General features: G+C 29.9%; 1 protein-coding gene across 1 annotated transcript; it reads left to right on the top strand.

The window, feature by feature from the left end:
* Nucleotides 1–221: 221 nt before the first annotated feature.
* On the top strand, nucleotides 222–10,296 carry LOC145242440 (uncharacterized). Its single transcript, XM_080105493.1, has 2 exons — nucleotides 222–322; nucleotides 8,249–10,296. Exon 2 carries the CDS (start codon nucleotides 8,554–8,556, stop codon nucleotides 9,580–9,582), a length of 1,029 nt encoding a protein of 342 aa, XP_079961619.1. The 5' UTR covers nucleotides 222–322; nucleotides 8,249–8,553; the 3' UTR covers nucleotides 9,583–10,296.
* The last annotated feature ends 452 nt before the right edge of the window (nucleotides 10,297–10,748 follow it).

Raw genomic sequence — 10,748 nt, 5'->3', positions numbered from 1 at the left:
ATTATTTTATTAATAATAAATTTGGTGTCTCTAATCAATATATTCATGATGATGTCTGATCATTAATATCTAAAAAAGAAAAAAAAAACTTGTCATAATTTAGAAAGTTCAGTGCACATAAATATTAACTCTCACTAAGTTTCTTAAAATGATGAATAAATACGGCTTGTCTATTTTATTGTTATAATCTGACTTTTAATAGAAATTCAGAACACATCATTCGGGAGGGGACATGTGTTCGCCTGACACCGGTCAGTCGGTAAAAAGAGTTCTAGTGAGGTTAACTTTCGCATTTGCGGTGAAGACAAATCGAATATACTACGTAAGTAAAAAGACTTGTGTATTCATTAAAAAAAAAAAAAAAAAAATGTACACGATGTTGAATTAATTTACAAAAATCTTACAAGTGTTTAAGAAATGAAAAGACTTATGCTCTATTTGACCCGCGTGTTGAAATAATAACGTTATTATTTAGAAAGCCATGGGGAAGGTATTTTGTAACTATTCTGTATTTTCACCTAGCAATTTATTAATAAAAGATACCGGTAAACTTGAATTTAATCTGCAAATACTATTTAAAAAATTGCACCGGTCAAATAGTGCTTAAACACCGAAATGAAGTATAAAAAAGGTAGGCACCGCCAAAACTTGGGGGGGGGGGGCAGGTAAGTACTTTTTGACGGACCGTCTTTTTAAAAATCTACAAAAAAGGTAATTATCCAATCAATACGAAATTTTCAGCGATTATTAAGAGAAGAATGAACTTTATAACAGTGTAGTTATTTTTCATAAACAATATTTATATATATATATATATATATATATATATATATATATATATATATATATATTTTTTGCTTACAACCCCCCCTTGTTTTGAGGGGGTTCCAAATATGCTTAAAATAATCATCTGAAACTGAACAAAACATATTGTGTTGTTGTAAGGGACAGGATTATAGATTAAAAAAAAACTTGTTTGCATACCTTATTTTGATGTCTGAATATCAGAACTTCGATTGTGTTTAATTATCCCGCTTTTTAGTTTTGAAGTGTGAAATTCAGTGAATATGTTAAGTAAAATAATTTATTTAAGTTAAGCAAAACAAAAAAAAATTAATATTTATACGAAAAAAGCCATTTTAAAATCTTTGATAAATAAATTAACAATTTTTTTTAGCGAGCCGAATAATGCATGACCTATTAAACAGAGCATGCTTTGAAGAATCGATACAAAAAAAAAAAAAAAATTCGATAAATATTGTGCCCTTTGTGTTAAAAATATCATCCTCCCCATTTTGGAGAGGCCCACACACAAACATATTAAAAACCAAACTCATACAAATGGTCACCCATCTGGTACTGGCCAGCCTCAGCGTTAATAATACATTGAAATTTTCGTCACTGAAAAATAAGGTTTTTTTGGTCTTCCATAGTTTGCTTTTTATCAAGTACAAATGTAAACAGAGTAATCAAATCTACGCGAAGTAACTGGTTGCCTATATGAATAAGTGGAATTATTTGAAATTCAGGTACTTATATTATAATATTTTTGCATATTCTCATAGAAAATCACCCTAAACAAAACTTAGACAAGAAATGAACAAATTAATTCTTTCAAAAACCTTCTTTTTTTTTTTTTTTTACTATTTATATACGTTTTTTGTGCAAATAAAAAACGCCAGTTGTTAACTTTTTGGGAAAATTTAACATTTCAAATTTAATCAAAAATAGTAGAAAAGGTTTTACATTATTCTGCTTTCTATATGATAAAATTCAGGGTTTTATCTTTCTGGAAAAAAAAAGTTACTCAGAAATAATGGATTTTAATAAATGTAATTTCGTTTTAAAAAACAACAACTTGATTTTTCAGCCACTTTTGGCGGTGTCTAGAAAAAGGTAAAAACATATAAAGTGAACAAATAATCATTTTTTGGTTATAAAATAATAAGATCAAAATGATGTTCAATCATCTACTGTTTTTTTAAGGTTAATTTTTAGAAATGTATTTCTTAACGATAATTTTAAAATCTGACATTTAATCGACGTAATTACGTCGTAACTTTAGTCTACTTTAGGTGCAAAGATACGACTTTAGGAATCTTCAAGTCAAGTGAATGAATGACATTATAATGGCTAACCTGACGAAAATTGTTTTTATTTGATTTTTTGGTGGTAATGCAGAGAGTGATCCGTGCTATTTTTAAATCGTATTTCCACGTTTAATTAAAGTTTTATTATATGTTTTTACTTTTAATCAATTGTAAGGTTAAAGTACAGAATAGGTACAAAACACCCTCCCCTCTCCATGTTAAGAATGACTTTTTAAATAATAACGTTATTATTTCAGCACGGATCACTCTCTGCATGAGTACCGATTTTTTTTTAATCTCCTCTTACTTCCGAATTGCATTACAAATGCTTACAAACGTTTATTTAAAAATGAAATTATCAAATTAAAAATAGAAATACTACCTTGATCTTTAGAAATAAGTAAAAACTTTATTTCTAACTCAGCAAAGATTTAAAAAAATTAATTAAAGGTCATTAAGATCAACGTAGTCAATTATTTTATTATTTTGATGATTTTTTCGACCGGCAAATCTGCTTACCTGCCACATTTCAAAAATGTTCTTTTATTAGGTACGGGAAAAATGAGCGGGCAAAAATAGAGGGACCTAGTTTTGAAAGCCGATTTATCATAATTGTTTTTGTAGATTTCCGACTACTTTTTGATTGTATTTAAAAGATTAAAGACTAAACTTAATTTCCAAAAGGAAAAAAATATTTTTACACGTGAAAGAAAAAAGTTATGAAAAATGTTTTCACGGCAAGCTACTCAATTCAGCTAAATTTTGAAGTTAAATAAATTCATTGTAAAAATCCTTTAAAAGATAAATATTAGTTTTCTGGGTCTATTTCAAAGATAATTAGTAAAGTAAAGTCCTAAGATATTTAATTAAATAAAAAAAATCTGGTTTGTGCAAAAATAACTTAATTAGCCCTCAAAAAGTAATTTACTGTTTGCCAAAAATGCAACAAATAATGATTTATAAACACGATTATAAGGAGGCCCAAAATTTCAGCCAATCGAAACGATGTTTCAAAATGAAGTCATGATAGTAAAAGGAGGTAGGGTAGGTGTGTCAGAAATTTTGTGAAAAATATTGATTAATTCCACCCCATCTTTCCAAGCTTATCACGCCTCGAAAAATTTAATTCAAGCCCTAATATTTTTTTTCAATTAAAGGAGCAAGGACCAAGGTTCCATTAAAAAAAACAACAAAAACAAACAATTTATTGATCATTTATCTTCAATTTGTGATATATAACACTTTGGTGAGTAAATTAAAAAAATTTTACCTCTGTGGTCTCAACCAAATTACTCAGACAATTTCTGGTCTAAACATTTGAAATTTTACATAAAGGGTATTCAGAGATAGAGCAAGCTTTTTAATCGGTTTGGGTTGAAAATTTCAGCTACCAATATATAAATGTATTTATGTATGTTTGCATGTCTGCCTAAAACTTTCGACAGAGGCAACAAATTTTATAAGATCAGTATCGTTTTGAAGTTTAACCTTTCAGCCGACAAATATAAAAAAATTGGCTAAAAACATTAATTTCTTCACCCTCAACTAGCCATTTTTCTACAGGGCAGGTCGCTTTTTTCGCCGATATTTTCGAAAGTCATCCCCCCCCCCGTTTCAATTGTCTAACCTTAATTAAAACCTATGTCACTTCCAGTTTAGCGGTGGTCGTAACAGCAAAGACGTCAGGTTTTTTTCCCGTTCTTTTCCTCCTTTGCAGTACGGGTTCGAGCCTACCTTCCTACTACCACTTTGTTTTTTCTTTTGCTCCACATACACCTCCAAACACCCGGGCAACGCTGGGCACCCATGCTAGTATATATATATATATATATATATATATATATATATATAATATAATATAAAGCTGAATGTCTGTGTGTGTGTGTTTCTGGTCACGAATAGGCTCCTATATGGTTGACTATTTTAAAAACTGATTCCATTTAATGATAGATGTATCGAGACACAGGAATGGGTATGTTTGATCTGGCAGAACAGTGGTTCATTAAAATTGTGGGGTGTGCATTCGCACCTGATCCACAAAGTATGGAAATAAAAAAATTAAAAATTAAAAAAAAACGTTTACAAGTGTTTTTGATATAGATGTACATAAGAATACTTTGATAAGTATGTTTTAACTTAAATAGGAATGGTATAATAAAATTGTGGGGTCTGCATTTGCGCCTGACCTCCATAGAATGGAAATAGGCACAAACTTTAATAAAGACTTTTCATATCTATCTGCGCAAGTAGACTTTGATAATTATGGTATAATAAAATTATTGGGTGTTCGTTCGCACCTGACCTCCATAGAATGGAAATATGTCAAAGTTTAACAAGGTTTTTTTTTTTAATATAGATCCACAGAATATTGTGATAAGTATTTTAGTGTGAACAAGTATGGTATAATAAATTATGGGGTTTATTTATTTTATTTTTACTTTCATCATATTTTGCTTTGGTTTTGATACCCCCAAATTCAACCCAAATTTACAACCCTTCCTTTTCATAACCTATCATACTTTCATAAATCAGACTCCATTTTCTGTAGGCTGTTTTTGAACCCAGCCAATGATGGGTACTTTTGCTAGGATATATATAACAATTAAAAAAGTTACTTCCCTTGAAGTTGTAAATAAATATGGACATCAAATCAATATTATTATATTAAAAAAAAATCAACGCTTTTTCTTAATAATATTATTTGAATTACAACAGCAACAAAAAAAAAACAGAATTCTAAAAAAATAATTTTAAACAGATTTAGATATCAAATTTCAATATTCCGTGATATGAAGTTTTGAACCTAAAATTTTTTATCAAAGGTTTCCAATATTAAAAAAAATATATATGTTCATATAATAGAATATCTGACTATTGCCAATGCTAAATTAGGAAATCCAGCATCAACCTCGAAAAAATTCATTTTTGATTCAATGATATAATCGAAGTAGTGGCAAATTTATTTTTGCGCCTTTTTCAAAATAATGTATGGAGGCCTCTAATTAACAGCCCCGTTATTTACATAAATTCATCAGCAGAGAACGTTAAAATTAATTTAATATGATTAACTTTCATCTGTATAGTTTGTTGAAAAGAAATCTATTTGTTTTACAAAAAGATAAGTCTTATATTATTTTTTATCCATTTTTTTATTGTAAATGTTTGTTTATTCATAAACTAGCATGGGCGCCCGGCGTTGCCCAGATGTTTGGACGTGTATGTTGAGCAAAAAAAAAAAAAGTGGTAGTAGGAAGGCAGGCTCGAACCCATACCGCAAAGGAGGAAAAGAACGGGGTAAACCTGACGTTTATGCTGTTATGACCACCGCCAAACCGGAAGTGACATTTTTTAAAATTAAGGCTAGACAATATAAAGGAGAGGATAACTTTAAAAAATATCGGCGTAAAAATTGACCCCCCCCCCAGTAGAAAAGTGCCTAGTTGATGGGGAAGATATTAATGTTTTTAGCCAATTTTTCGCTATTTGTCGTATGAAAGATCGAACTTTAAAGCAATACTGATCTTGGTAAAATCCGTCGCCTCTATTGAAAGTTTAAGGCAGACATGCAAACAGACATACATACATACATTTATATGTTGGTAACTAAACATTTTCGACCCAAACTGATGAAAAATCTTGCCCTATCTCTGAATACCCTTTATGTAAAATTTCAAATATTTAGACCAGAAATTGTCTGAGTAGTTTGGAAGAGACCGCAGAGGTCAATTTTTTTAAACTTTGACCCCTATTATGACCCCTTAAATTTTATTGTTTTGGGCTCAAATCAAGTTATTAAGTTAGATCCATGTCCAAGAAACCTATATCTAAAATTTCAAGTGCGTAGACCCAAAATTGTTGGAGGAGTTTAGTAGAGTTCTCAAAGGTCAAATCGTTGGAACTTTGACCCCTTAATCGCCAAATGTCTGGCCAAAAACCGATCACATCGATTTTCTCAAATCTCAGTAACCTGTATATCAAATTTCGAATCTGTAGACTAAAAATTGCCAGAGTTATTGTGTAGGGAAATGTACAGAGACACACAGATACACAGACAAGTTCACTTTCATAGATATATAGCTTTCCGTATAAAACATAAAAAGTTTATCAATGTGTAAATTATGATTATTTTTGCGGGTTTTTTTCTTACAGTTACATTAATATAATTTAACAACACGGACATGTTTTTTCTTTGTAATATATGAGAAATTACCTTTTTTGAAACTTAAGCATTTAGGTTACCATGCTAAAATAATAATGATACTATTTACAAAACCATTCCTAATATGGGGAGGGGGTGGAGTTTTGTACCTATTTTGTACTTTCATGTAACAATGATAAAAGAAAAATTGCAAAACTCGAATTTAACTTAATACGATTTTAAAAAAAGAACAGTAACATAAGTGCATAAGCACCATTTTTATTAACATGATTTTTTCATTTTTTTTAATGACTACTGTTGAATGTTGATATTTTATATTTAATATACAAATATTTATATTATTAATCATTAAACTGTGTAAATCTTAAAACCTAACAAAGATTAATTATTAATTACAGTTTGAAAAAGAAAAGTGAATGTTTTAAAAAAAATGATTAAGTCACTTTTGCTGTTCGATACTTATTATAAACTTAGTATAGTTAACACAAGTGCTGACGTCACCGATTTTGTGCTCCATTTTTCACAAACAGTTGGAGGTTCCTACTATTCTGTGTATTCCTCTTATAAAATTTCCACTGAATATTGTATTGCATTAATTCTAAGTAAGTTGTTCAACGAATGGTGTTGCGTTGATGAATGTCAAATCAATGATTCGTATGTTTGAGACGGTTTTTGGTGATTAATTTCATCAACAGATGTGATTTTCTAATTTAGTTAAGATAGGGCCAACCCTCCCCACCCTCTTTTGGCTTTATGCAATATTTTGTATATTTATGCATATAAATATTAGGTTTATTTTGGTGGAAGACGTGTGCATGTGACACTGGCCAGTCTCTAAAGAGTTATGAGGTTTAATTTCACATTATTTTGCAAGAAAAAATAAATAAAAATTAAAAATAACGTAAGTAAATGATATTGTTTGTCCATCTAAGATAAATTGTATACGACGATAAATTAAAAATCTTACAAATGTTTCACTCAGGTTTAAGAAAAAAAACATCATGTGCTGGTATTGAGTTGAGACCAGATATTGGTCAAGGGGGATACCTAAGAGAGATGACTAAGTATGATGGAGTTATTTGCCCGTATTGGTTCTTTCAATTGATTGTTTATGTTTTTTTTGTACACTCAAGAATAAAAGTCTCTTCGTACCTTCAAATATTTAGTGTAACATATCTTATTTACTGGCAATGTGAATAAGTTTGGTACTTATTCAGATTGAAACTTATGTCTGCAATCAAAAATAAAGAAAATACAAAGAAGTCTGTATGATGTACGTATCAGTCATGGAACAAAGATGAAATATTCTAAACATCATGTAATTTGATCAAATTATTCAAGCAAATCAAATTGTATGATTTAGCGAGTTATTTTTTCATTACATCTGATGAAATAAAAAGTGAAAACTAAAATGGACCTGAAAAACTTTAAGGAAAAACAATTAGTTTAGAATTAAAACTAGGAGAGCAGTTTCATGTATAAATTTAATGTAAAACTTAATTATCTTTAAGCATTTGAAGAACATGTAACCGTTAATTCTTAGATGTAACCATTTTCCTTTTTGATTTAATTTTGCCACTCATATTATTATTTAACTTTTGTTTTAGATCAAATTTCTTAAATTATTTTATATTTTTTATTCCTACTTTTTATCATCGTTTTTGTTACATACTTGGTAAATTGTAATGTGACTTAATCAGTTGTATCCTTGTAAAGTAATCTTTTTAGTATTCTCATTGGATTTCATGGTTTGGTTTACTTCACATGTGCTTTCAAAGCAGACGAACATACAATGTAATATTGGCAATTGGACAGGATCACACATTATTGAAAAATGACTTCAGATGTCATTTGCTATTTAATGAAATTAAACAAATTTCATCATTTCACAATGTAATCTAGTTTGTTGTTGAATTTGCAAATATTATCTTAAGTATTTTGTTTGTATATAATTTATGTCTTTTTTAATTGTAATATGAAATCTTTTGTTGGTTTACAGGTAACATCAGGAATGGAAAGAAATGGAAATGGCCTTTGCACTCATGAAAAATCCATAGATCAATCTAAAAATCAGAGGATAAACATTTCCAATGAATCCATATAAAAGCATAGATAATTTTTTCTCTATTAAAATTTTAAAAGTTTGCATTAAATGTTTACTAAGTATAATTCAGACTTTTGACATTTGTTGCTCATTATTTTCAGTGAGAACTCATTTTGAAAATATAATTTTAAATGTAACGAAACCCTTATTTAATGTGTGATGCATGAGTTGTAATAAAATCCAGTGTAACAAGACTAAACATGCAAACACACACTGAAGAGAAACGTTATCGTTGTGAAGTGTGCGGCTTAGCATGTAAATCGCGATCGTTGTTAGCAATTCATATGCGAATACACACTGGAGAAAAACCATATTTATGTGATGCATGTCACAAATCGTTTCGAACGAAATCTGCGTTACAGATTCATGTGCGAATACACACTGGTGAGAAACCTTACAATTGTGACATCTGTGGATTGTCATTTACCGCAAAATCACAATTACCTGCACATCTGCGACGACACATGGGAGAGAAACCATATTCTTGTGATGTATGCAATTTATCATTTGCAACAAATTCATCACTCAAGATACACATGCACAACCACACTGGTGAGAAACCTTACAGTTGTGACGTGTGTGGTGTATCATGTGTTTTCAAGTCACAACTCGAGATTCACATGCGAATACACAGTGGCGAGAAGCCATTTAGTTGTGACTTGTGCAGCTCATCATTTCGAACGAAATACGATTTAAAGCGGCACTTACGAAAACATACTGGAGAGAAACCTTATCCTTGTGATGTGTGTAACTTATCGTTTGTAACACGGCATCATGTAAAGATACACATGCGAAATCACACTGGCGACAGGCCTTACCGTTGTGACGTGTGTGATGCATCATTTACAGTAAAATCGTCTTTAATTGTGCACATGCGACGGCACACAGGTGAAAAACCTTTTTCTTGCGACGTGTGCATCTTATCATTCACGACGGAGAGTGCATTAAAAACACATGTCCGAATTCACACCGGAGAGAAACCACATTCCTGCGACACATGTAACGCTTCTTTTTCGAGCAAATTTGAATTAAAAATACATGCGCGAACTCACAGTGGTGAAAAACCATATTCTTGTGATGTGTGTGACTTATCATTTACAGCAAAATCGAATTTAACTGTTCATTTGCGAACACACACTGGAGAAAAACCTTATTCTTGTGAAATATGTGGTGCATCATTTGCAAGAAAAGAACATGTGAAACGACATGCAAAGTCACACGAGAAATGATTTGTCAGAATCTACAGACATCAGGATATCTCCTTGATCATATATCTGAATACAATTAAATTTAAGGAAAACAACAACTGACATAAAACAGAATAAAAAGGATTCCTCAGTATGTCTATTATATGAGTATCATACCCAAGCATTGATTTGTAATACTACCATATGTAGCAGCACTGAATTTAATACGCAATCACCTAAGCTCACCACTGTTCTGTGAATTAAAACAAAAAATGCGATACTTACAGGAGGGACCACATGAAGGTTGTCAATATCCTAAGTGAAAGTATTTCTGTAGAACGAACTCGATTTGAACCTGATATTCCCTGGAGATGGTCTTTTTTTATCTGTAATTGCAACTTGTTAATGAGTTAACAGCAACTTGCTCTGGATAATATCAAATTAATTTACGATTTCACTCAGCATGAAAGTTATATAAATGAAGATTTATTATACGCATCATCTTAAGTCATATTTTGTATTTTTGTTCCAATATGTAAAACTGTTTAGTTTTAACTTTTCTGAATTTTTGAGATGAGGATTGGTTATTCGTGTTATTTGGATTCATCAAACTACTATTCTCATCTTGAATCTGATTTTCATAATGTTTCCTGAGTTTGACAGAAACATCTGAACACTAAAAATGAGATTCCAAATTATTATTTCAACTAATCAACTGATTAGTTTTCTTTATTAAATTTGATTTAATATATTTTATTTCTTCTTTATGGAGTGATTTTTTTTTTAATTTAAAAAAAAAAATTGAATGAAGCAGAAAAAATTGTTGCAGGTATTCAATCTTTTCAGGACAAAATTTAAAAAAAATGCGTGTTTTTAAAAAAAAATAGGTTTTAAACTTTTGACTTTACAGGTAAATTTGCACAAAACTATTCTTATGTTTTTGTTTTAAATTAGCTTATTTTATTTATCGATCTTTTATCTTCAATTTGTGATATATAAATCTGAGGTGAGAAAATGAATTATTTTCATTTTAATAGACATTTCAAAATGTGGGGGTGAATTTTAAAAAACGTTTGGCTAGAATATTATATTCGGTTTATTGGAAATAGCATAAAATTTCACATTAAATCTGCAAGTATTGTAAAAATTAAATGAATAGAAAAATTTTGATAGATTTTTAAATTGAAAAAAATTTAACTCGTAAAATT

The sequence above is a fragment of the Euprymna scolopes genome, chromosome 21, assembly GCF_053919585.1.
Source record: "Euprymna scolopes isolate OS-2025 chromosome 21, ASM5391958v1, whole genome shotgun sequence".
Classification (NCBI taxonomy): domain Eukaryota; kingdom Metazoa; phylum Mollusca; class Cephalopoda; order Sepiida; family Sepiolidae; genus Euprymna; species Euprymna scolopes.
Note: the sequence above shows the minus strand (reverse complement) of the source record. Positions and strands in the feature narration are given on the sequence as shown.

Excerpts from the sequence above, each read along its gene's own strand:
- LOC145242440 (XM_080105493.1), top strand. The coding sequence starts at position 8,554 with ATGCAAACACACACTGAAGAGAAACGTTATCGTTGTGAAGTGTGCGGC.